Raw genomic sequence first — 27,418 nt, forward strand, 5'->3', positions numbered from 1 at the left:
ACATATGAGCAACACTGAATAGACTCAGCAGGTTGTATTTAAACACACACACCACACACACCAATGATAATCAATAATAATTAAGGAAGAAGAGATCACGAACTTGAGAAGGAGTGGGGACGGGCGTAGGAGGAGCTGAAGAGGGAGGAAGGGGCCCGGTGAAATGATGTAATACAGTAACCACGTACGCAAGTCACAGAAATATGTGCAGAAAAGAGAGCCGCAAACTACCAGGTATGCTGGCACACACACTTTTAATCCCTGCACCCAGGAAGCAGAGGCAGGTGGATCTCTGGGAGCTGGAGGTCAGCCTGGTTTATATAGCAAGTTCCAGGCTAGCTAGGGCTATATGGTGGTGGTGGTGGGGAAAGCATCACAAACTGAAATCTTTTGTTTTCATTTAATCCCACTCAATGAACCGGAATCCTTCAAAAAGTGATCCCAAACTGAAAAATTAAAAATCTACTTCCCATGAAATCGACGAAAGGGTTAACCCTGGTGTCCTTTGCTTTGACATCAAGTAAGGATGTTGGGAAAGAAGTGTTGCATTGAGCACTAAATGCTGCTTGTGCTTGCTTAGCTTTCATTCCTGAGAGAGCCCAGTTCCATCTGTGATGTCTCCCCATTGCCGATTCTTTAATCTCTGGGAAAACAGGTGGCAACTCCAAAGATGCTGGCTTATCCTCCTCAGTCCAGGGCAGCTAGAAGGTTGGCAAGTAGGTGCTGTAGCCAGCTGGCTTTTCTTGTGTTGATCACCTCTACCTTGATTTCCACACAAGAAGCCATCCTCCGGGAACAGTCTCTTGGGAGTCCCCTTTTGTTCAGCCTGGCTGTGGTAGCAGGTTACAGTAGGAGGAGATGCTCCTCAGGGCTCTCAGACTCTTTCCAAGGAGTGCCTGCCCCTCCTTCGGCTGGGGAAGCTGCTTTCTTGATGTGACAGCATCCTTTCCTGAGGACTGTTGATTCTGGTTGCCACCCAGCAACTTCCGGTTGTGGTAAGTGGTCAAGGGTATGTATGCGTTCGTGTGTATGTGTATGTGTGTGAGCGCGCGCACCAGCGTTTTGCTTTTTTTTTTTTTTTTTTTTTCTGGGAGTAGAACTTTTCTAGGATGGCCCCCTAGAGAGTCATTTTGTTTTTTTGTAGTTACTGGAGCTTCCAGTCCAGCGCTGCTTTTGCGTGGGTGTGCTTACCCAGTGGATACTTGTTCGGTCTAGCTGCATTGCTGGGAAACCCCCTTTCTCAGGGAGAAAGTTAGATCCAGGTTGAGGTGAGTTGGTGGGGACCATTCCCTGGCTAAGGAGACAGACCATGTGGTGTTTGCTCGGGACTTACTGACATTTTCTTTCTTTCAAATTCCTCTTTTGGTTTGCCGTTTCTATCTGTATGGTTGGGCTTTCGTAAATATGTATTGTTTGCTTTGTCCTAAAAATAATTTTGGGGGAAATCAGTTGGGGATAGGAGATAGGACATTTTCTTTTCATTGTGCTTGAGATTCAGGTTTTTATTCTGTGAATCTCACCTCTCAAGTGCTGGATGGGAGCCGAGCAAAGGGCACCTTGGTTTTAGAGTGTTGGGTAGCAGGTTTCTTCTGCACAGCCCGGGGTCTCCTTTATTCTGTGGTTAATTCATGCTTCAGATGTACGGTTCGCACTGGCCTGTGTTTCTGAGGCTCGAGGGATAGATTTTCAGTGCTAAGGTTTGTTTGAGGAGAAAATTTGATCCTTCGGCTGTTTTTTTACAAAGACATGAGAGAGTTTTAGGTCTCAGGTTAATGACAAGCTGCTTGAGGAAGAAACTGGTGAGAAATGCTATTTGGGGATTGAAATGTTTTGAGAAAAGGATGAGGAAATAGAGAGATTCGTGTGGGGTACACATGCCTACGCCTACAGACTGGCCCTTCTCTCTGATGTGGCTACATGCAAACTGGAGATGAAAACTCAGGGAGATTTTGCTTGGGCTTATTTATTAATGCATTTCGTATTGTTTGATATTGTATAAATGAATCTTTAAAAATAGACCAAGTGATATTTTATAACCTTTGGGAGATTGTGTGTGAGTGTGTGCTTGTACACAGGAGTGTTTTGTTCATGCACAATCAAACACGGTTTCATTAGTAGACAATACTTCAAATAAAACATCTTTTTCTTTTAACCTCCCTCCCCACCCTCCACTCTTGAGACAGAATCTTACTGTGTAGCCTCAGGTGGCCTGGAACTTGCTGTGGACCAAGCTGGCCTTGAACTCACAGAAATTCACCTGCCCTGCCCTGTGCTTAGGCCACCCTCCCTCCCTCCTCCTCTTCTTCCTCCCTCTCCCCCTCCCTCCTCCTCTTCTTCCTCCCTCTCCCCCTCCCTCCCTCTCTCCTTCCCTCCCACTCTCCCTCCCTCCCCTTTCTCCTCTAGTCTCAGCTTCTGAAATCAAATGTAGCTTCCAGACACTGCAGTGTAACACTTTGCTTCTGTTTAAGGGTGTCTCCTGGAAGGCTAGCAGAGAGAACAGCAGCTTCTTAGTTGTGGTAAATATTTTACATGTCGGTAAATACATTTGTAAGTGAGTATTAGACGTTCTGAGGACTCTGCTCTTCCAGAAACACGTTTCTTCCTTACTCTGGGCCCCTTCCCTTTTCCCCCGCTTTACTCTCTAGACTGCGGTTTCCTGAGGTCTCTCCTGTACTGCGCCCTTCCTGAACTGGTCTTTGAAGGGTGAATCCTCCCTTCGCTCTGTCATTGCTCTTGGACCGACTCATTCTCCTCAGCTCCTGGTCTTTCTTTCCTCTGGTTCTTCCTCAGTGAGGCCATTCACCCCTGGGGCTTTGGCTCTCGCTCATACTCATACGCCTACCGTTCCACGCCTACACATTTGTCCATTCTATTTGGCTTTGAAGATGGAGGAGAGGCTAATGTAATCAGATTGGATTTATCACCGTCCTTTTCTGTTTCTGGTTCTGCCATTCCATGTCCTCCTCTTCCTTGACTGCTGCCATCATAGTCAATGCCATCTCCATCCCCTTTGTGTTCAGGGGCCTAGTCGTCACCTGGGCCCTGTTGGTTCTGACCCCAACATAAGGATTACACAGATGACAGTGGTGAGTTAGCCACAGAGACACGGCATGTAACTCTGCTTTATGAGTGCCATTGTCCTCAAGACTCTTTCTGTGTGCCCTGTGCCGTGGCAGTAATCTTTCAAGCACTTGGGCATGGGCTGGACAGGTGAAGACGCAGGCTCACTTTCCAGCACCCACAGGACAGTTTACAACCGTCTGACATTCCAGTTCCAGGGACTCTCATTCCCTTTTCTGGCCTCCATAGATATCAGGCAGGAACGAGTGTACATGCATACATGCATGGAAATACTCACACACAAAATTAAAAAAAATACTAAAAAGGAATAAAAATGTAGACAGCAGACTGGCACAGGGAGACTTAGAGAACAGTGACAGTGGGCAAAGTGAGCAGGGTTTAAAAAGTCTGTTCATGTAGATCTTCCCTGTCTCTCTTACTGGCAGGGTTAACCTCAGATTCTTGACCATGCAATACTGTATCATTTCATCTATAAATTGGGGACAATAATGGCTCCTTCTTTAGAGTTCTGGTGAAGATTGAATGAGATAACACAAGCTGAGGGCTCAGTCTTGGATCCAGTGTGTGTGTGTGTGTGTGTGTGTGTGTGATATCACTCTGCGGCCTGCTTATATTATATTAAGCATCAGCCATTACCAAACCGTAAGATGGTAAATCCTCTCTCCCTCCTGTTGTTCACCTCCTGCCAGTGTTCTCTCCCCGCCCACCAGCTTCTGCTTCCCTTTCCTTCCTCTCCTGTCCTGTCCTGTCTTGCTGCCTTTCTCTGCACAGCTTTCCTGCTTCTCCTCTCTCTTCCACATAAGCCTCCCTGCCTCTGTCATCTTCCTTCCCCTTATTGGTTCCCTATTTGGAGTTCGTCTCCCCACATTTGATCCTGCTAACCCCTAAGCCCCGTTTTCCTTCCTCCATTTTTGAACTCGGCCTGTCAGCACGGGCTGGTCAGGAGAGACAAGGATGGATTCCTTTAGAAGCTCACAGACCGGGGAAAGAAGAGGTGGACACACAGAAGGATCTTGGGAATAGTGAATACAGAGATGGTGGAGATGAAAATAGAGATAAACATTATATAAGAGAATAACTTACTGTTGAGGCATGATGATTAGACAGTTACTTACACATTTGGCTGTACTAGCCATCACTTCACACACACACACACACACACACACACACACACACACAGACAGACAGACAGACAGACAGATAGATAGATAGATAGATAGATAGATAGATAGATAGATAGATAGATATAGAGAGAGGAGAGCGAGAAGGATTCACTTCTATGTTTGTACACTGTGTGGCATCTATGTGCACCATGATTGCGGATAGCTGCCACTGAAACCGAATGTGATGGATACATCACCTATACCTTCTGCCCTCTCTCATAGTCAGCTGAACTCACGAAGGGCAGAAGCCTGGTTTTTCCCTTTCTCTCTTTCTGGTTTCATTTCCCATGGTTAAGATTCATTAGAATCTCCCTTGTTCAGAGTCTTAGAGGCTCCAAGGGCCTGCCCTTGAACTGGCAGATAAGGTAGACTACAGCTTGATGGCCAGGTCTCCATGTCCATGGGAAACAGGATTAATGAGAGTTTTGCTTCTCAGCTCTGGGAGCCTGGGGCCCGAGGGAAACGACGATTGAGAAAGAACAGGCATCCCCCTAGCCTTCCAACTTCAAGCCTTACTGCTTTGGGTCTCAAGGTTCACCCAAGCACACATCTGGGAAGCAACCAACCTAAGGAGCAATAGGAAGAGAACCTAAGGAGCAAGTAGTGGAGACTGAGAGATGTGTAAGAAGGGGAGGGGCAGGGGGGGGTTAAGGAGGGGAGGGTGAGCTAGAGAGGAGGAAGTGGGAGGGGCACTCATCTTTGGAGAGCCCTGCCTGTTAACACCGCAAAAGCTGGAGGAAGCCATTATGTGTTATAGAATCAGATTGAATCTTCGGAACCCAGGCTGCTCAAAGCAACATCTGTTTCTTTAGCTCACCTAGGTTGGTCAGTACCAAGGCTTAGAGAGATTCACCTTAGGTTCTATAGTCAGGAACTCTCTCTATACAGGATTAAACTTTCCCTCTATACAGGAGGGAAAGCAGGAGTTCCAGACATCAGAGGACAAGCTTCTAACCACCCCTGCTTCCAGGTCCTGAGCAGCTTGGCAGTCCTATGGCCAGAAGAGACCTTTTTGTCTTGTGGACTTTGGACAGCACTTTAATAGAACACCAGAAACAGATATATATTTCTGAGGCAGACAAACATGTCCATGACATGTATGACACATAGCAAGAATGACAGTTTATTAGCTTAAAAACGCATAAAACAACCATTGAGAGGGTCAGATGTTCACTTCGGCACGACGGTGTGTTCTTTCCCCGAGGGCTTCTGTGGGAAAGCAATTTATTACCAGCGGGTTGCTTGGTGAGTGGAGCAGGGGGAATTGTCTGTAATAACCTAATTGCTGAATAGACTCCAATCATTAGAGGGAATTTCCAGTTTAATCCTTAGCTTAAGGCACAGAGTCACCCATGCCCAGCTGTGACCACTTTCGTCCTGAGGAGAGATCTCCTTGCAGAATAGCTATATAGGTAAGGGTCCTTTTTCCACCCAGCTGCGTTCCTAGATGTCTTGGTTAGTTATTATTTCAGCTGTGAACTACTTATTTTCTCTGTATCAGTTGGCATCCTCCTTTGATTTTTTGTTTGTTTTTGCATTTATTTATTTATTTGTTTGTTTGTTTGTTTGTTTTTCTGAGACAGGGTTTCTCTGTGTAGCCTTGGCTGTCCTGGAACTCACTCTGTAGACCAGGCTGGCCTTGAACTCAGAAATCCACCTGCCTCTCTGCCTCCCAAGTACTGGGATTAAAGGCATGAGCCATCACTGCTCAGCTTATTTATTTATTTATGACAGTTATTTTTGTAAGTTTTTTTTTAGGTTTTCAAAACCTAAACTTGAAATGGAAAACCGAGGTGGGGGGGATGGTGAAGGGCTAGAGGCACAGCTTAGTGTAAAACAACCAACCAACCAACCAACCAACCAACCACGTGTGTCAAGGAAAGAAAATCCTTTTCGACATATAATTTTGTTTTTTTTTTTAAATGTACTTATTTAATTTTAAATGAATATATGCACACATATGTGTGTGTACATGTTAACTTCCTTCTGTATTTTCACACTCCCCTTTCATTCACCCATATATGAGTGTGTATGTTTGTATACCTATATTTACCTACTGATATCAGTCTTCTATGGTCTCTCTATCTCTTATTTATGTATTTGAATTATCTCTCTATATCAGTCTTCTATCTACCTATGTATGTCTATTAATCATCTATATATCATCTATTTATAGATCATCTCCTTATCTACTAATAGCTATTGGGGTATTTATTTGTATCAATCTCCTCTCTATCTGCCATCTATTTATCTATCATATTTATGCTATTAGAACTTTTACAGGAGGGAACCACTTTATTGATCATTTGTATGAGGTGAAGCCAAGGGTAAGATATGATTTATCCTATAGTAAAAGATATTTTACCATTTTATATGATTTGGGGTAGTTTTAAAAAGGGTATTTTGGAGAGTTGTTGAACATGCAAGACTGAAAATGCCCAGACCTCGTTCAATGGCTTGTTGGATAAAGCACTTGCTGTGTAACAGGGGCCATGAGTATGGAGGCTCAGAGCTTGCAGAGAGCCTGGTGTGGTAGCATGCATTGGTAATACCAGTGTTCCTATGGGAAGGCAGGAAGTGACGGCAGTAGATTCTCTGGAAGTGTGTAGGCTAGGTAGTCTGGTTTATGCAGTAGTGGATAAGAGATCCTGCGTCATTCAAGATGGAAGGCCAGCTCTAACATCAGAGGTTGCCTTCTGACATCCACATGTGCACCGTGGTACACTCTCACACTCATGTGCCTGAACACACACTCACTCACACACACACACACACACACACACACACACACACACACACACACACACACATATTTTAAAAAGCATGAGGGTATTTCATCTCTCTTGATGGCCCGGTTCTCCTATATACTGCTATCTCCTATCTCCTAAACACCCTAACTCAGACGAGGAAGAGCATCTAAGGATGAGCACGTTTTGGTGAGGAATAGGAAGAGTATTATAGGAATTATTATATAGTATTGAAGGGAGTTCCATTTTCTTCAAATTTGACTGATGTCTGCTGCACTGGCTGCAGTCTTCCATAGACTATGCCTGCTTGGGCACTGTTCCAAGGGAAGGATTGGATTGGTAGAGTTGGGCTTAAAAGCAGATTCTTTTTGGCTTTGTTATAATGTTGTTTTAGAGATTAAAGCCTTCAAGTCAGAAACAACTGAGGAAAAAGTTTCTAGAAATCATTCGGTAGTTTAATTCACACAGCAAGGGTGATGTCACACTCTGAGTTATGGAGTAGAGAGTATTTCTATAAAAGTAAAAATGCTTAGAGTTGAAATGGATTTATTCACTATCTTCAAGATAAATGACTCGGAGACACTTTGGACGGAGACAGTGAGAAGCTGAGAGTGAAAGTAGAAGGCTGTCAGGGAATGAAGAAAGTATGTGAGGGATATGGTGTTCCTTTAAGCCTCATTTATGGGGAGTTTTGCAAGTGAGAAGAACTTTCGGGAAGATGTAAAATAAGAGAAGAGGAAAGCTGTTCACATGTATGCGGTCCACGTGCTCTGCAGTCCACAGATGCTTTTAGCTCCATCCTTAACACTGGTTATCAGTTAGCACCACTCTCTCAGCATCTAACGAACCAGTAAAATAAAACGTGTCAGATTAGTCCCCAGGGACAATTCTCATGTCTTAACAAGTTGGCTTAGACTCTTTGATTAGTCATTTTTCTCTGGCCAGATGGGGCACCAGGAGCACCAGATGTCATTTTCCTGATGCCATTCAATGTCTGCTCTGGCTCCTTTTGGTGCCTGTCTCATGAAACAAAGAAGTAATTATGAAAAGGTTGTATGTGGTGGAAATACCTGTAATCCTAGCAACCAGGAAGCTGAGGCAGGGGGATGGCTGTGAGTTTGAGGCTAGTCTAGGATATATAGCAAGTGACAGACCTTCAGATCCTGTATCAAAACAGACAGACAGACAAACAAACAAACAAATAAGGAAACCAGAAAAAAGACCTGTGGATGAGGACTGCTTTGCCTATGGTATTTTTTCAGAGGAAAGACTAACATAAAGAATTTTTTTTTGTATTCTATTAGAAACTGATTGCTTCTGGGGTAGAGATCGTCGTTGCCTTTAGCTGTGTACCCATCAGTGAGACCACCAGGCTGAAACAGATAGTTCCAAACCCATGGCTACACAAATGCTCCTGGCTAAAATCAGAGAGTCTCAAAACAAAAAGAGGCATGACTGTGGGATCCAGGAGGGGACCATGGTAGGAGTGAGCAGGAGATAGGGAAGGTGGGGTGACCAAGTGCACTACTTATGTGCTTATAATTGTCAAAGAAGAAATGTAACCGACAAGAACACTCCTGAGAATCTCCTTTTAGCTGGAGGGCCTGAGGTTCTCCTCTAAGTTCTGGCCACTCCTCCCTTCTTTCCCACGCTCTTCAACTTGCTATGACACCAAATGTGCGCTCATCCTGTTTGGTCCTAATCTGTTTTCAGGGTGTTTAGGAGATATCCATATATAAAGAGACAGGGGCTGGCAAGATAGATGAAATACTCCCAACCCCCGGGAGCCTCAAACGGATGATAGATCAAAGCCACTCTGGTGCTTGAGCCCTAGAAAGAATAATTGCTAAAAGAGGAGGGCCCTTCAGCATGGGTAGGTCCATGCTCCATTTCAGCATGTGTAGGTCCGTGCTCCATTTCTTAGGGAAATAGAAAGCTTCGTTCATTCATGTTCAATAAACACACAGAATAGCACTGTGAGCCAGGCATGTGTCAGATATCAGGAACAAAACCATGGGCCAGATGAGGAGGTTCCCATGCCACTGAAGCTTGGGAAGTAATGAGAAGGCCAATGTAATTAACAAATACAGTCTAGAGTGCCATTGACTCCGAGAGGAACAGTACCAGGTTTTGTGGAACACATAGGAAGTGGCTTGTGGAGGAAGTGCCATATGAGTTAATATGTGAGTTGAAGAGGGTGGGGCCGTGGTTACATGGCTATACTTATAAGGAAGATGACTCATGAAGGTCCCCAGATGGAAAAAAGCTAAGTTGAGCATTTCTGAAGTGCAGACACGAGGAGTGAACAGAAGATTGTGGGAAGTGAGGGAAGGAGGGAGAAACCAGGTAAGACCCATGAACAGAAACAAGATGGTAGAGGTCTTAGCTGATGTGTTAAACCTTTCTTTCCTAAGGGTAATGTGAGGACTTCTGGGTTTCTTAGCAGGGTCATGACCTGATGCCATTCCACTTTCATGAGGATGTCTGTAGTTTTGATGTGGACACTGGTCTATAACTTCCTATGTCCGGACCAAGACAGGCCTAAGAGCATAAGCACAGAGGAAGAATGGTGTATGGTCAGCTGTAAGGTCCTAGATGATACCCACTGTCTAGGCAGGGATGTGGGCAGAGAGGAGGCTTTGGAGAGATGGTCTGGGCAGCCTTGGAACTGATAGCATGGAAGGTGTACAGGAGGGAGCAGGGGGGTTTCTAATGCGTTATAATTACTCCTGCTTCTAGTAGCACATGGCAACAATGACCAATCTTTGTGCTTAGACTCATCAGTTTTATTAATCTGGGCACTAGGAAAACCTAGATTCCTACTCTCAGCACCTCTTTTTTTATCAGGCACCCCCCTCTCCCCGGGAGGTAACAGGGAGACAAATGGATGGTTTCTGGTGTTTTGGACACCAAGAGATTGGTATTAGAACCTCAGGTATTGATGCACTTCCCTTTAAACATCTTTTTTTGCAACTGCTAAGCCAAACGTACCATTCTTCCTCTTATTTGGTGTCTGTGCGGCTGACCACACAGTACTTCTTTCGGTACACTCCATATGTTCTGCATGTAACTTCTCTGGGCAGGAAGCAGATACATCTTTTCTGTTTCTAACCAACAGAATGCCGCCAATTCCATATGCCTGCTTGCTCTGCCACTTGTTTGCAATGCTTCATGTGCTCATTTCCACCGGTTGTGAATGTTGTGTGTAATCTGTTTGTGCATTGGCTCACTTTAGATCTTTGATAGGGTTTATCTCATAAAAAATTATGCCACACACAGGAAAAAAAAGATAATAATGGTTGGTACTATTTTAGTATGTTGGGTAGCAACTAAGAGAAGAACATACATACATACATATATATATATATATATATATATATATATATATATGTAGAAAATTAGAAAATTTTGGGTTGTCATGAGTTGCAGCCTGGTTAACAATTCCCTCCTATGTATAGCTCCCACAGCTAGGAGCAGTTATCAGCTCAGGCTGTGGGGAGGGATTATCTAGCACATTCCAGTGAAAGGCAGATGCTTGCATAGCCCTAAGATACTTGCATAGCCCAATTTCTAGTGTTTGGGATGAGTTAGAAAAGTTGATTAAAATTGTTTGCCAAATCCAGTGCACACATATGTGCTTACCAGGGGTTGCCATAAAGCCTTCTTCACTGAGAGGTTCAAAAATTTCACTATGATGTAACATAGTCTGCTAAGAAAAACTGACAATAGACAAGTTAGCAGGGATGAGAAAACACTATGAGTTGTTGGTGACCAGCCAGTAATAATTCTGGATTCCAGCATGAAACGCAAAGACAGATCCAGAGTCAACAATCCATTTTTGTGGGCTGTTTCAGTGAAGCAGAGGGTGCCATATAGCCATTTGATTAGACAGAAAGGCTCTGCGCCAACAAAAGATGATGTAGTAGAGGATGCCCACAAAACCTATCTGTCCAGATTCTTCTTGGCTCTCATTTGTGACATTTTCCCCCATTGTGGGTATGGAACTGAACGATTTAAGCAGTGGCATAGGGGGAATCTCAGGATCAAATCCAAATGTGTCAGAGAATTTCTTCATGAACAGTGCTATGCAGCACTATGGGTGGGGATGTTTAGGGAGAGCAATTTAGCTTTCATGGCTACATTTGAGGGAAAGGGGCTCTGGGTTCTCTGACCAGCCCTAGGGAGGAGGAATTCTCACTTCTGAGACCTCTTTGAGCTGCAGGAAAGAGGAAAAGAAGGAGGTCAGAGGCAAGTGTTGCTTCGAGGCCTTCACTTTGAAGTATGTTTTTTCTGAACCCCAATATATTTGTAATACAAACATGCATTTTTTAATGGCACAGAATTATTATCTGGTTTGATTTAAGCATTTAATGTAGACTTATTGTTCTTTATTATGTCAGCAACTTGTCATCTAAATTTGTGTAGAAAGACCATTGAGTAGGGTTAATATAAAGATACTGAGTATCTTTCAAATACTAATCTCTCTCTCTCTCTCTCTCTCTCTCTCTCTCTCTCTCTCTCTCTCTCTCTCTCTCTCTCTCTCTCTTTCTCCCTCATAGGCTGACACCCATGACGTGGTGAAAACTCAGGGTGATGATGTTCTGCAATAAGAAGAAGCTACTTGGTAAGACTCGAATTCTTTAGATGACACAAAACAATAGGAACTGTAATCTTATTTTATAATGGACGTTTGATTCATTCAGAAAACACACACACTGATTGTAAGTTAAAAAAAGCTTCCACAATTGAGTATACCCGTGTACCTCTTGAGGGATTAGGAAACAAAATTCAGAAGTTTCTAACCTCTCACTAAGTTCCTTTGTGTGTTGCTGTGGTTGCTCTCTGGGAATCCCCAGCCACCTTCTGATCTCTGTCAATTTTCTTGACTGTGGCTGCTTCCAACAAGACCTGGTGTTGCAAGCCTTTGTTATGTTAAGACCGTGGTCCAAAATCCAAGTCTAATTCTATCAATATTTGAAACAATTTCTGTGTACACATGAATGTAGACATGGAAAAAATGGGCAAAACTTTATACATTAAAGTGAGGATGTGGGGGGAGAAAGAGAGGGTGACAGGGAGATTCGTGCTTCATTGGGAGGGCAAGCACATCTAGAGTACTGTACTTGATGAGGGAGGCCTGTACCTGCTCTTTCTCTGTTCTTGTACCTGGGTGGATCCACCAATAGTTTCTTAGTCACCTTTGTAGAATAGCATTCACCATCCCCACCCTCCCAACTGCCAAGCCTTTGTCACTGGTGAGGCAGGCCCATGCTTCAAATCTGACCTCACTGCATCATTTCCCTCTAGCTTTGCTTCCTTATGTGTAAAGCGAGGCTGGGAATGGCACGTATTTAATAGCATTGTTTTGAGGACTCCTGAAATAATGTCTGTGAAATACCCTGATTGTATCGAGATTTTAGCAAGTGCTCAAATCAGCTCTTGTTATTATTGTTATAGCAAACATTAAGTCTCCAGTCATGAATCATGTATAGAAAACAACATAACAGGGGCTAAAGATTTTATTTGTAATTTATAGTATCTAGTCCAGGTATACCAGAAGGATAAATTTGCTGTGAAGCTATAGCAGCCATCGAGGAAATAAAACTTCCAGTAAATTGAATTTTTTGACTCTTTGGGCTGGATGGACGCATTTACATTGGCTTATCAAAGAGAAAACAAACCCCAACACTTTAGCACCTGTTTGAATCACCTTACTTGCTTTTCAAACTCTTTTGTGAGGACACACACACACACACACACACACACACACAATTGTGGGAAGATTTCTTTTTCTGGCTTTAATTCTCTTTACTTATCTATTTAAACACCAGTTGATCCCAGAAACCACCAGTCACTGCTGCAAACCAACAGGAGTGCTCTGCTTGGGGCACATCTCTCAGTTGTATCAGGCTGTGTCCCGGAGTCAAATCAGAAACTCTGGAGGTTGGGCTCACTGATTTAAAGCTCTCCCGCTCACCATCCTTCTCTGTGTTTAGATTAGGTTTCCAACCAACAAGATTTTGTTGAAAGAAAATAATTAAGGAAGGAAAAGGCTTAAGTGATTGATTTAGTTTGAGGGAATATTCTGAAAGTACCTCCCTAGAACTCCCCAAACCTAACAATCTCACCGCTTACATAGATAGATACTTCATGATTGGAGACATTCTTTGGTGTTTGGATGCACTCCAAACTAACTTAAGAATCTCAGCCTATGTTGTCAAGGTTTTACACAGGGTCCCCAGGTTCTCCGTGGTATGTCATTATTTAACGACCGGGGGAATACAACTAAGTGTCTGAACAATGTCTTCAAAATCACATTGGCCAAAGGAAGAATGCACTGTAGGTAACTGACAGACTGTTGTGTTTATTCCATCTGTGTGCACTCAAGGGTCCTAGAAGGATCTCCCACTTCTCCATCTTATGATTGGTCTGAACGGAGCTCCTGCTGCCCTTAGAGCCTAACGCTGAGTGGCTAAGATCTGCTTACGGACAAACTGGTTAAAAAGAGAGGTCTAAGTGTCTTGCTTCCTTTTGCTGGCTGGAAGTGAGAGAGAGGGAGTCTGTAAACAAGCCCAGATTAGGAAGATAGTAATCATGGCCTTCAAGGACTGGCAGCAGATCATGATCGATCATTAGCCAATTTTCACTGGAAATGTTTAAAGAATTACTTCAAGGCCGTCTTGGGCGACAGTGATAGCAGCATTTGGATGACTCCCTTTTACCTGTTTTGTTTTTATTTATTAAATAAAAGGACTTCTTGTATGCATTTTTTTCGTGAGAATTTCATACATGCATATAAAGGACTTTTGAGATAATTTTCTGTTTAAAGGTGCACCCCACACTTCCTACTTTAATGATCACCACACAAAGGCAACGCTTTGCTGAGAAGTCGTAGTTAAGGAAAGGCTCCGAGCTAAAGTGGGCTTGCAGCAGCTGCAGGCCCAGCCCTTGCCTCAGCGCCTTGGCTCACCTCTTCCCACCTGAGGGCTTTTTTGTCTTTTTTTTTCCCCCTAATCTGACTCTCGTTTTATGGGTCCTAAAATCTTATGTACATGAAATAGCATCTTAATTGTAGTTAAGCAGTCCCAGCAAATAGTGTTCTAGAGGTCCCTCCCCCAGTCTGTATTGTGCCTTAAGTGATTGACCCTGTGTCTGGATGCTTTGAAGTGTGTCTTCCCACTTCTACTTCCAAGCATAGCCAAAAGTATTTTCTTTTTGAAACTGGATTTTTTTGAGTGGATTTAATAAATTATTAGCCCCATCAGATAATTACTTTTTGGGGTTAGGGTGGGATTGGGAACTATACGCTAGCTATCCCTTGTCGGGGTTGAATGTACCATAATTTTCACTCATTTCTAGGGCCACTTCTGATCCTTATCTGGTCACTGTGGAGAGTGAAAAATGCACAGGGTAAGAGATAAGGGCTCTTCCAGCACTGCATTGCTCATCTATTTGTTTGAGGAAAACATCACATATTATTAGCTTTTGCAACTTTGGGGGAGTGAAGATTATTTCATTTTATTCTACTTTATTTTTGTTGTTGTTCTTTGTTTTAAACATATATATATGTATGTATGTGTATATATAATATATATGTATATAATTTTTACATATGTACACATGCCACTGTGCATGTGAGAAGGCCGCAAGATATGTATATATACATATATGTATATCTTTATATGTGTGTGTGTGTGTGTGTGTATGTGTGCATGTATGTTTGCATATGCTTGGTGCCTGTGGAGATCAGAAGAGAGCATTAGATCTCTTGGAACTGGAGTTACACATGGCTCTGTGTAGCAATATTACTGCTGGGAATTAAACCCAGGTCCTCTGCAAGAACAGCAAGTGCTCCTAACCACTAGTTATCTTTCCTGCACCAGAGAGTGAAGACTATTTCTGTCATCTACATGGAGTAGGACTTTGAAAGCATTCCCCATTTTTATATTCTGCAGTGGGTTCAGAACCAAGTCTAAGAGAATTCGTCCTCTTCTGTGGTACCTTCTGGAATCACTAAGATACTTCTGTCACCTGCCTCTGTTACTTTTCTCAATGGCCACAAAACATACAAACCTAGTTATCAGCTTGACGTGTGTCATGTGGGTCTTACATTCAGCCAGCAGCATGGCAGAGTAGCTCACTAGCTGTTTTCTAGGATGGCCAATTCCAAGTGCAGGTCACGTAGCATTCAGCACAAGTGAAGTTGAGCAAAAACAACTGGGATGATTGTTTGAAGAACACCCAGCTCACTTATTCATCTGAATACCCCAAGTACATTCCTTGATTTAGTTGGAGGAGCAGAAAATGAGGGCAAACGTCCTTCTGGGTTGTTTGGGATGTTATCTTATGAGCTGTTATGAAACATATCTAAAAGCTTCACCCGCATGTTATTTATGTCAAACAATCAGTTCTTTATAAGGCGTTCTTAGAAATTAATGTCTGAGTCATGAACTACTATTTTGATTTTCACAAGAAGTGTGTTTTTTGGTGGTTGTTATTAGCAGACTGTAAATAAAAATCAATCGTGGGGCTGGTGAGATGTCTCAGTGGGAAACGTGCTTGCAGCACAGGCCTGGTGACCTGAGCTTGGTCCCTGGTACCACATAAACCTATGAACAGAGATCTGTCTGCACAAAGTTGTCCTGTGGCCGTCTCACATGCACTGTGGCATGTGTACACAGACACGTGCACATACACACACCATATGCAATAATAAATAAAGCTGAAAAGACCACAGACAATTTGACTGTAGAGCTGGGGGCTCACCTTGAGTAGGCACATGGGTCATGGCTTTGATTGGCCACCGACTTTGCTTCTGTACCTTCTATACACCACATTGCTATTGAATTTTAAGCTGTTATTATTATTATTATTATTATTTGCTAACCTTCTTAAGTGATTGACTTGGAGATGATCTCTTATGGCGATCAGCAAGCCTATTTTTCTGAGTTCTGATTGGAATCTGGTGGGCCTTTTACTATGAGGACTAACATCTTACTCTGGGCCAGAAAAAGTCCCTCATGATATGGCTGTTTTGGCTGGAATCCTGTAGAGATGGGACACACTCAGGTCTCAAGAGGACAGCATTGGAAAGATGAAAGTGAAAACTAGTTAAGAACAGATCGGGGAGAGTCAGTCAGTTGGGAGGCAATGCAGTACGTGTAGTGCAGTGGAGTTGAGTCCAACTGTAAGCGCTTGCAGTTCAGTGCAAGTCAGCAGAAGCAACTGAAGCCAAAGAATAAGATGGGACCAGGAGATTGCAACAAATGACAGTTAGTTTGAGGTCAAGCAGTAAAATTCAGTGAAAAGCTGAGAGAAGCCAGATCGAATCTGTCTGCTTGGAGAAGAGTTGGAGTCAGAATAGTTGAGTGAACCAGCGAGCTAGAGTTCAGGAAGAAAGAACGAGCTTATTCAGCAGTAAGCCTCTGGGATAACAATTACATTAGGACAATAAAAGTTGATTTTTCATGTTGAAAAAAAAAAAGCCCTGCGTGTTTGATCCTTTCCTTTTCTTTACTCGTTATACTCCCTTCTTGGTTTTCTTTTTTTATAATTTCCTTCACCTTACAGTTTGGATATATATTTAAATCAAGTTTTTTCAATTTTATTGGTTCTAGTTCATTCACTAAATGTATATTCCAGGGGGCTGGAGAGATGGGTCAACACTTGCTGTTCTTGTAGAGGACCTGGATTTGATCCCTTGCTCCCACATGGTGGTTCACAACTGTAACTCCAATTCTAGAGGATCTGATGCCATCTTCTGACCTCTGTAAGCTTCTATGTGAGAATGGTACACATAAAGTCACATCAGCCACACACACACACACACTCACACACACACTCACACACACACTCACACACACACTCACACACACATTCACACACGCACACACACACACTCACACATACCACACACACACACACACACACACACACACACACACACACACACACACACACACACACACTCCAGTTCCAGAGCACCCGATGGATGCCCTGTTCCAGCCTTTGCAGGCTTCTGCATGCAGATGGTACACATAAACTCACACTAGTACACACACATACATATAAAAGAGTCAAGATTTTTCTCCGGGTACTTTATCTTCTTTTCTTTCTTTCTCTTTTTTTTTTTCATTGTTCATACTGTCCATTGTATGCTTCTGTTTCATTGATATCATGCATTCCTACATATATTTAAGACACTCAGTAGAATTAAAAAGAAAGTTTAACCTATTCTCTCACCTGTCCCAGTATCTTCTCTTCCCCTTGGAACATGCCTTTGAAGTGATAATACAATTTATCATTCAAACCTAGATCCTTTCGCTAGTGCTGAAGTTGTACCTGGGACCTTATGCATACTGGGTGAGCTCTCTACTGTTGGGTTAGAGTCCAGCTCCAAGCAGAAATACTTTTGAGAACAAAAACAAACATGCAAACCTGTTGCATGCAAAACGGCATTGTCACCCTGTTTATAGCACACTCCCAACCCTTGTATCTCTGTCAGGATCTGAGTTTGCCCTTGGCCTCCGTGGGAGGAAAGCTCTTCTAATGTGACTGGCTAGAGTTGCTTCTATTTTTTTCTCTTACTGACTCCTTTCACTTTCTAGTTTATTATCTAAGCTTTCTTCAAAATTAATGGCCTTCTCCCAACAATATTTTTCCTCTTCCACACACATTTTCTGTAACTTCACTGGGACAAGAGAAAGCATCTGCTTGCTATCTTAAATTCTTTAAGTCTTTTATTAACACATGCTGACCTACTCCCTTTGGAGCCAGAAAAATTTGGTGATTCATTAAAAATTTGGTGTGGGGTGCTTCTGTAAATCCTATATCCCCTGGTGACCAAACTTTTTTTTTTTTTATCACTGAAACCATACCTGGAAACAGGAAACATTCGGGTTTAAATCATTGCATGTCAGAGAAGACACTCCCAGCGGGAATTCTTATAGGGTATTTGTTTCTAGCTTCCTCTTCCAGGATAGGACTGCCCTGTTGTATTCCATAGCAACATATAGAAGAAAGCTAATTTTTGCAAAGATAATTGAGGCCTAGTGTAGCCGAGCTAAAGGCAGAGACCTGTAAAGGTTTAGTCAAAGCCAGAATGTTTTAGAGTTTTATGAAAAGATACCAAAATCTTCTGCCAGAATCAATTCATGAAAACTTAGTTGGTAAAGACAATAATCACCAAAAAATTATAGATGCAATGATTAAGACTCAAGCCCAAGGACTTAGAAGCAAATGGAGGGCTTCCTGAATCTAATCAGGTCTTATGGTGTGTGGGCAACATCTGATTGTTTAGGGAGAGCTGGTGGGAATCTATTAGAATACAACTATAGAAGACATATATGGCTCAGCCAGTGAAGGTGCTTGCCACACAGACCTGGTGGCCTGAGTTTGACTCCTGGACCCATGTAGAGGTAGGAGGCAAGAGTACACAGAACTTTCCTCTGACCTCCATACTCAGGCTGTGGCAATGCAGATGTCTCCCCATACCATACGGTCACATGCAGAATATTAACCAGATTGAAAACATTTTAGAATGTGGTTATCTATAATTCTAGGTGGATAACTCCTTGGTTTGTAGGGTTAAGGTTGTGGTGTTGGAATAAGTACAGTTTGGCGCTCTTGGATGTGGACCACACAAGTGTGGACTCTGAAGATGACAGTTCTCTGGTTGTGTATCATCTAAGCCAGGGCCAATTAAAATTTAAATGAGTATGTACAATTTTTGACTTGGAGCTGAAGCCTCTAAGTCTCCTGTAGTGTGTTGATGGCCATTTGGAAAGAGCCCTTTGTACACCTTCACAATACTACTACTTTTTTTTGGAAAGAAGTGTTTTCTTTTTTCCTTTATCTCTTCCTCTCCCCCTCTTTTTTTTGTGTGTTAAGGTAGTGTTGCACAAATGAATCACTTCAATATTTTAAGCCTCACTCTCCAAGTACTACTTTGGCTTTTGCCTTTTTTTGTTTGTTGTGGGACAATCAAGAAAACGAAATGGTCAGGCCTTTAGAGTGAAGTTTCTCTTAGATGATTGGTTGCTTGTAAGGCTGCTTCCCAGTGACAAGAAGGCACACTCAGGGGTTGTGAACTGATCCCATCAGTCCAGCCTTGCTCTTATCAGCAGCTAGAAGATGCAGGCTGGACTGCAGGAACAACTACACAGACTTGACTTTCCAGGCAAGAAGAGAAACATACAGGTGGATGTTAGATGAACAGTGCACCCCACAAGTGACTTAGTCATATCTATATGATTTTATTTGGCTGTGCTGTATTTTGTGGTTTTGTGTGTGTGTGTGTGTGTGTTGAAAGTAATTTTCAAGGTATGTTGGCTTTTAGTGACTCTTTCTCTTCTAGAAATGACATGGCTCCTTAAGAGAAAGGGTTATAGACTTTGATTTTTTAAAACCTTCTTTTAATAAACCAGAAACTTCAAAGGGTCTTTGTGGAGCTGAATTGATGTACACTAGAGAAATAAAATGTTTTGTTTTATGGATTTCATTAAAGAGGTAATGCAAAATATTGTAGCTTCTCATTTTGAGATAAAAAATGTATGTGTGCATTCTTAGGTGTTTATATGTGTGGTATGTGTGCATTCTTTTGTGTATGTGTGTGCAAGCACATGCATTCATGTATATGTGCATTCTTGTGTGTTTGTATAGTATGTTTGTATTCTTTTGTGTGTGTGCAAGCATGTGCACTCATGTGTGTCTGTATGTGTGTGTGTGTCCATTCTTGTGTGTAAATGCAAGCACACAATGCCACAGTACCCATGTAGTGGTCAAAGGACACTTTTGTTTTCACCCTGTTTGAGGCAGGCTTGCTGTGATTTTCCTCTGCATACACCAGGCTAGCCAGGCTGAGAGCTTCCATGGATTCCCTTTTCCCTGCCTCCATCTCCCTGCAGGGGTTTTGAGATTGTAGAGACCTATGTGATGCGTCTAGCTTTCAGATGGGTTTGGGTCATTCAGTCCTCCTGATTTGTTTTCCAAGACAGAATTTCTCTGTATAGCTCTGGCTGTCCTGGAACTCACTTTGTAGACCAGGCTGGCCTTGAACTCAGAATTCCACCTGCCTTTGTCTCCCAAGTGCTGGGATTAAAGGTGTGCGCCACCACGCCCGGCTCCCTCCTGACTTTAAAAGTCCTTTAACCCAGGGAAACATTTCCCCAGACCCATTTAGAACTTTCTAACTGGTTTGCAACATTCAGGTTGAACAGAAATCTATGCCCTTCAATTCAAAAGAGAAGCACTCGACAGAAACCAAAGTGACTCCATTGACGTCACTTTTACAAGTTATTCCTGTTTCTGTGGGTTTAACATTGAAACTCATACCTTATTTTTCTTTCTTTTAGAAGTGGAGCGGGTGGTGAAAGCCAATGACCGTGACTACAATGAGAAGTTCCAGTATGCGGTGAGTACACAGCACAACATGTTGGGGACAGCCTTGCTCAAGGCCAGCAGTGGGATTCCTGCCTTCAGAGAGCCTCACAGCAATGAAAAGCTTTCCTTGTTGGCCCACCTTACAGGTGCTGGCTGTACTGTGTGCTTGCACACGTATTTCTCCTCTGCTCTAACAGCTCGGTGTGCAGGGCAAGGTGATAAAATACATTCTTTCTCAAGAACTTATGCTTAGCTCATTTTGATGTCCACTTAGGTAGTAGAATGTGCTGGAAAAGCCTGAGCAGAGGCTATGAAAGCATTGGTTGATGAGAAAGTGAGAGTCATGGCTGAGGATCGATGGGATGAGTTTGAGGATTTTCTTGAAGCAATTTTTGGGAAATGTGGAAAACATATGCAGGATGAGATTCCTAAGTGCTGAATGACTGAATTTATGAAGCAGATAGTGAGAACCATTAGTTCAAGTGTTCACATAGGCGTTGCCTGAGGAGGGAGGGTTTTGGTCAAGGAACACTAGTATTTCATTTCTATTGGCAGATCATTGGCAGAGTATTTAAATGCACCAACACTGCAGTTTGGTGCTGTGGCACACTTAGCAGAGGTTCCCAACAGCTCTTCTTTTATCCTGTGTGGTAGTCATATAGATCCGTCATCTAAATTTGACTCTCTGTGTAGGTTTCCACACATAGAATCTGGGACTTGTTTCTATGACTGCTTTCTTTCTGTGAAAGAATGTACTGAGGCTCTGACTTTATTCATCAATTTTGTAAGTGGAATCAAAGCAGCTTTGCCCTTGGGGGAAGGATCCCTCTTTCAAGATGATGGCTATGCTTCTTAGAAAGGAAGGGCAGGGTGACCTCAGGTGATGAATGTCACTCTGTGCAGTGACATATGGACACCAGCAGACTTAACCCTGTACCCTCACATCCCTGCTTTAGGTAATCCTGTATCTGTAGAGGATGGCTCCTTAAAGCCTTGACCATAAGATCCCAGTCTGTCTGTCTATCTATCTGTCTGTCTGTCTGTGTAGGTCAGAGGATAACTTGTGAGAACTTGCTCTCTCTTTCCACCTTGTGGGTGTCTGGGTAGAACTCAGGTTGTTAGGCCTTGTGGCAGGTACCTTTATCCACTGAACTACCCAGCCAGGCCATAGGTATATATTTTTAGATTTTTGGAAAAATCTGTTTGTATCTTTTTGTGGGGATAACTATGTATTTAAATACCTACCTACATTCAATTATTTCAATGTATAACAAGTACTTTTACTCCATGAGTATAAGCAAAATCTTATTTTAAAGATTACACAGCCTTCTTCTCTGGTATTTTTTCTGTAACCTATGAGGTATTTCAATCATAATTATATGGAAGATAACGTGACCCTCTTGAGCCTACCACCCAGGCAGAGTAAGCATTTAACAATTTGTCATACATGTTTGAGGTCTGTCCTTTAAAACCAATAGTATATTAATGATGTAGAAATGATATGAACAAAGCTACAAATGTGTGGCTATGTTTTTTGTTGGTTTCCTGCTAGCACCAAGGTGTTATAACGGTAACCTGGGGCCTGAGCAGAGTCTACATGACTGCCCTGTTTTGGACTGAATATGTATCAAGAAGAAGCAAAATCCATTAAGCTCTCAGAGCTAAGGACAACAGAAGCTTAGAGTGAGAAACTACCAGTGTGGGTTATAGAGATTCATCTCTAGTGGGCAGTGGACAAGCTCAGAGGGGCCTGAGGTGTCTGGCCTTTACTGGCCTCTCCAGCAGAATGTGAGCTGTAGCTCTCTCAGTCTCATTAGGGCTAATTAAAGGCAATGACCTCATAGAGCTACTGTGAGGACTAAGGCATGAAAGGACACAGTGACTGTGTGTTCATCTCTGTACATGTAGGATTTGAACCTATGACTTTTTACTAACTGGAATACCCTTTTAGTTAGGCAACTCCCTTAGGTGTTTGCCCAGTCTTACCCAGCTTTAATGGAAGTGGATTTGGAGGATCCCAGGAAAAATGAACATATTTATTGGAGTGATATTCCCACCAAAACACTGAGAAGAAAACAGAGTAAACTCAATCCTCTTATGGGAAAGATGAAAGGAGAAATTAGAGTTCTCAAGTGTGGTGGAAAGAGCACTTGGGGCTAAGACGGGAACTAGTGTGAACCTTTTCTCCCAGGACTAGCTTGTGAGCTGATTGGTTCCTCTGAGAATCATGTATTTCATCTACAAATTGTGAGAAATTTTCTGTTAGGGTTGCTTACTTAAGGATTAAATTAGGTCACTTCAACAAAATATTCGATGATAGTAACAATCAATTCTATTACAGTGGTTCTCAACCTTCCCAATGCTGGGACCCTTTAATATGGTTCCTCATGCTGTGGTGACACCCAGTTCTGAAATTATTTTCATTGCTACTTCATAACTATAATTTTGCTACTGTTATGAATTGTTAATATCTGCATTTTCTGATGGTTTTAGGCGACCACCATCAAAGAGTCGTTCAACCCCCAAAGGGGTCTTGACCCACAGGGTGAGGGCTGCTGATCTATCAGATGCTTCTTGTGTGCCAGCCTTAGTTATAGATTTTTCTCTTAAACCTAACGGAGCTGTGGGTGGGTTCCACAGTGAGTTTGGGAGTTCTTGTCGGGCAGTGATGCTATCACAGTGGTGCTAAGAAAACACGGAGAAACTCATTAGGCCTGTGAAGCACTCACAGTAGATATCATGTTCCATGATGTAAGACCGTGAGATGCCTTAAGTCTCATGACAAACCGTGAACACGATGCAGTTGTGGAGAAGGGAAGGTGTCACATGACAAGAGCTCAGTGGCTGTGGGAGTGGAGTTTCCTCCTTAGATGAACCAATTTGAAAGAATGCCAACCCAGTGAGGTACTTGCCAGCTTCCTGTTCTGTGCAAGGCGTCGGCAAAGGCAGGACGTTTTCCCATCAGCCTCCCTGTGGATCGTGATAGACAACCAGTGGATAGTGAAGGCAAGGATGGTAGCCATGACTGCTTAACACTCACGGTGCTTCCCAACTAAAGGCTGTGGACCTGCGCATATTACTAAACTACCATACTCACACATGTGATCTCCTGACAGCAAGTACTTTCATCATCTTGTTTTATGTGAGAAGACATCAAGGTACGGAATAGTCCATGTCAGTGACCTTCTCAAATGTATATAGATCAAATCTGTTGGTCCTGCTGTGAGGCAGTTAGCATATATTTCAGTCTTCCAGAGCATCCACTCAGATGAAGGAAATGGAGCAGTGTCTAATAACCCATCGCAACCAAGCAATTTGATGGTGGGAAGGCTGAGACTGCATATGGCTGGTTTCCACAGTCTATGATTTTATTTATGATTACTATGTCTTTCTTTTGAAAAGTTCTAGAAAACAAACAAACAAACAAACAAACAGAAAAACAAGTGTAATAAAACAAAACAAAAATCAACCTCTCTCTCCAACCAAACATGCCCATTCTTCATCTCCTCCTTTCCTTTCATAGACACCGTGGAAACTGGTGATTTGTTTTTATTGTATTTTATTAAAAAGTAAGGTTAACTATTTAATTTTTATTTCAATTCAGGCTCTGATAATGTTAATGTTGGCAAGTTAAAAACTTGTTTTTGGAAGGTGCTGGGAATTGAAGTTGGGACTGGGCTTATGCTAGGCAGTACTCTACTACTGAGCTATGGCCCCAAGTGACCTTATTTTTGTACTCTAAAGATGAAGAAAGGTAGAGAACTATAGATTTTTCAAAACAAGTCCATACAATGTGCCTATGTTTCTCTGAGACCAATTAGCTCAGGAATAAAATGTCTTGTGAATAGATAGATGATTTATTGTACTTTTAAAATAGAGATAAAAATAAATTCTAAGTTCAGTTTTCCTAGAGTGCCTGCTCTCTACCTAGCAACATGGGCATTTGCTGCTTTACTTTACAAAGAAGATCTGAGACAGTGTCCAAACTGAACACAAAGCTCAAAGGGATTAGGAATATGTGCGGATATGGGTGCTGGCTTCTTAAGTGACTGCAAAACACATGTGCAAGGGAACTGTTGGCTTACACTAGCAGTGTGTTCTAGGCCAGTGGGATTATCCAAAAAGGGAGTACAGAGTCTGCTTCCCAACTTCAAGGAGCGCATACATCTACACAGAAAGAGAAGACCAGCACACCAGAATAAGCCAATAGTGTGAATGGCGAGGAGATGCTAAATTTTAATTGTGTTATGTGGTCTATTACATCAGGGAGAGGAGAACGCAATGTTAGCAAATATTTTGGAGAAGTTTTGATAGAGTAAATGGGAAATGATCTCAGTCTCATGTGCTTATTTGGACTGTCAGTGTTGGGAAGGACAACACTGAGCAAGGGTCAAGTGTGCCATGTGAAGTCACTGCAGTCCAGGCAGGCAAGATGAAGCTGCTTGAAGAAGAGTGTCACGCTGGGCATGTGATGTACGCCCATTGTTCTAGACCTCTAGGGCTGAGGTAGAATTTCTGCAAAGGCAAGGCAGGCCCTGTAGTTTGTATATGGGTGACAGACTCCTAGTAGCTGGGGAGCCACCAAATAAAATAGAGTTATTCTTGGCCTACAGATTAAATAAACTGCAGCTTAGTACTGAGCAGAACCCTGGTGTGGCAAGAGTTGTAGATTTAGAACTTTGTTGTACTTAGGAGATGTGCGATATTGAAAGAAAAGGGGAAGTTGTGGTGATGGCTGGCTGTGCAGTGAGGAGCAGACACTTGGGGCTAATGAGACAGAAGGAAGGAGGGAGCCTGCGGAGGGGAGGGGAGCAATGACTGAGGAGAACAAAGAAGAGTAAGGTGGAAGTTTAGGGAAGAGAGCAGCTCAGGAAATGGGTGGCTAATTGGTTCTAAAGGTGGGTCCCAAGGGGATTGAAAACTATGGGGAAACCCTGTTGATCACAACCAGCTGGAAGACCTTAAGAAAGCGATTTTAATTTTCCTCCTCTTTGACAATCCATCAGGCTATATGTGGCATGCAAAGTATTATTTCCAAATTATGGTGCCTTACTTTCAAACTCATCACTGACCTTAGGATATATTCTATATTACCCAGCCATAGACTGTCATTGTCTAGCAGTGTCCTCTACATCTTAGGAATGTAGGAAACTTTGTATGACTATGTATTGGTCAGACTTTAAACATGGAGGTGCAACTTTACAGGATTAGATGCGCAGATTACTATAAACTTGGCATGTTAAATGCCAACAAATGTTAACAACATTGCAATGAACATAAAATCATACAAACCTTATATACACAGGAAGTATCACAGGCTCGATTCCCGGCATGATAAGATTGGAGAGATTCTGATGGTCAACATAACGAACCTAGTGTGTAGTTGCTGTACTAAACACAAACTTGGTTGCATTGGTAAAGATCTTGAAGGCATACATGCAACGGTCACATTCTTCCAACTATCTAGCATATCTCTCAAAGAACACACAATAACACAGAAAAATCATTCTTCAACCCTCCTAATGCTGTGACCCTTTAATACAACTCCTCATATTATGGTGACCTCCAACCACAAAATTATTTTTGTTGCTTCTTCATAACTGCAATTTTGCTACTGTTATGAATCATAATGCAAATATCTGTGTTTTCAGACGGTCTTAGGTGACCACTGTGAAAGGGTTGACCTCCTAAAGGGGTCTCTACCTTCAGGTCAAGAACTACTGACATAGAGGTTCATGGTCTAATTGAACTTTGTGACCTGGTCCAAGACTTGCTGATAGAACCTGACCAGTGCAGTTAAGTCACACCTGTAGGGAATGCTACTCTTATGATTAGCAACTACATTTGGGTTCTACTTGCTCAAGACTGCCTCAGCAGCCACTGCAATGTGTCCCGTATAAAGAAGATATCTGGTTCCTCCCATGGATAGTCATTGGGAAGTTGTACCCAGGGACTGTATTGAATTGTGATAATGCAGCAGGATGATGTTGTGTGGGTTGGGAGACTTCCTGCCGTGTTAGCCATGAATCACCCCTTTTGTAAAGTAATGTTTTTGACTTTAAGTTACTTCACTTTGTACATCCAAGTGTCAATGTAGAAGGGTTCCTGTCATTGCTGTGACTGGATAAATAAATACCCGAAGGAAACAACCTAAGAGAAGAAAGCTTTCTTTTGGGCCATAGTTTTAGAAATCTTAAAATATTTTCTGTGAGATAATATACAGTTGGAATTAGAAGAATTAAGATAGGTGATCCTTGATGGTAGGATTTCAGAGTCCTGTTAGAGGTTGGCTGCTTCCGGATGGATTTCAGTTAAGACTTAACAACTGAAAAGATGCAAGAGGAAGAAAGGCAACTGCCCCAGTGAAGAGAACCACAAATTCAGTTTTCTTTGTAGTCACTGCCCTTATGAAACAGGGCAAAACCATCATGTGAAACAAGTGGGGCAACTTAGCAACAATTTTGAAGCTAACGGGAAAACCACTCTCTCCAACCGTCACCAAGTGGTTTTTCATCATGTTTTGCAGTTTTATCAGCTCAAACAATATGGTTCTATGATCAGATTGCTAAAATCACAGTAACTGTCGTATCTTATATTTTGTAGGTTGAAGATCAATCAAAATATTCATGCAAAAATCCGGTATCTAATTCCGTATCTAATCAGTGACTAATTAGGAAACCAATGCTTAGATTTTGTTGTATTGTTCATATAACTATGTTTCCTCTTTGTAAATATTTATCATAAAATAGTTTGAAATATGTTTAAATAGTGGAATGGTTAAACCAAGTGCATTCACATATACCTTGTTTATTACACATACTGGTTTGTGGAGAGAACCACTGAAAATATACTTCTAAAAAGTTGTCATTGTTGTTTTTGTTTTTTGCGACAAGATCTTACTCTGTAGCTCAGATTGTCCTGGAACTCACTATGCAGACTAGGTTGGTCTGAAATTCACAACAATCCTCTTGTCTTAGCTTTCTAGTACTGAACATATAGTTATGAGTCAGTCTCCCCCCTGCCCCCGAATAATCCATTTTTCATAGA

The 27,418-nt window shown here is 42.3% G+C and overlaps 1 protein-coding gene across 5 annotated transcripts in view; it reads left to right on the top strand.

The window, feature by feature from the left end:
- Nucleotides 1-214: 214 nt before the first annotated feature.
- Atp8b4 (ATPase phospholipid transporting 8B4 (putative)) overlaps nucleotides 215-27,418 on the top strand; it is a 179,434-nt gene continuing 152,230 nt past the window's right edge. The window contains exons 1-3 of one of the 5 annotated variants that reach the window (XM_085834475.1): nucleotides 215-234; nucleotides 11,551-11,615; nucleotides 20,344-20,402. In XM_085834475.1, coding sequence (XP_085690601.1) covers nucleotides 11,585-11,615; nucleotides 20,344-20,402 — 90 coding nt within the window. In that variant the 5' untranslated portion in view covers nucleotides 215-234; nucleotides 11,551-11,584. Of the gene's footprint in view, nucleotides 235-279; nucleotides 996-1,154; nucleotides 1,269-2,455; nucleotides 2,517-9,252; nucleotides 9,338-11,550; nucleotides 11,616-20,343; nucleotides 20,403-27,418 lie in introns of those variants that run through there. The other 4 variants (XM_085834473.1, XM_021156332.3, XM_085834477.1 and 1 more) reach the window with 4 other exon arrangements.

This window comes from Mus caroli, unplaced genomic scaffold (genome assembly GCF_978045245.1).
Source record: "Mus caroli unplaced genomic scaffold, Mus_caroli_1 scaffold_2, whole genome shotgun sequence".
Classification (NCBI taxonomy): domain Eukaryota; kingdom Metazoa; phylum Chordata; class Mammalia; order Rodentia; family Muridae; genus Mus; species Mus caroli.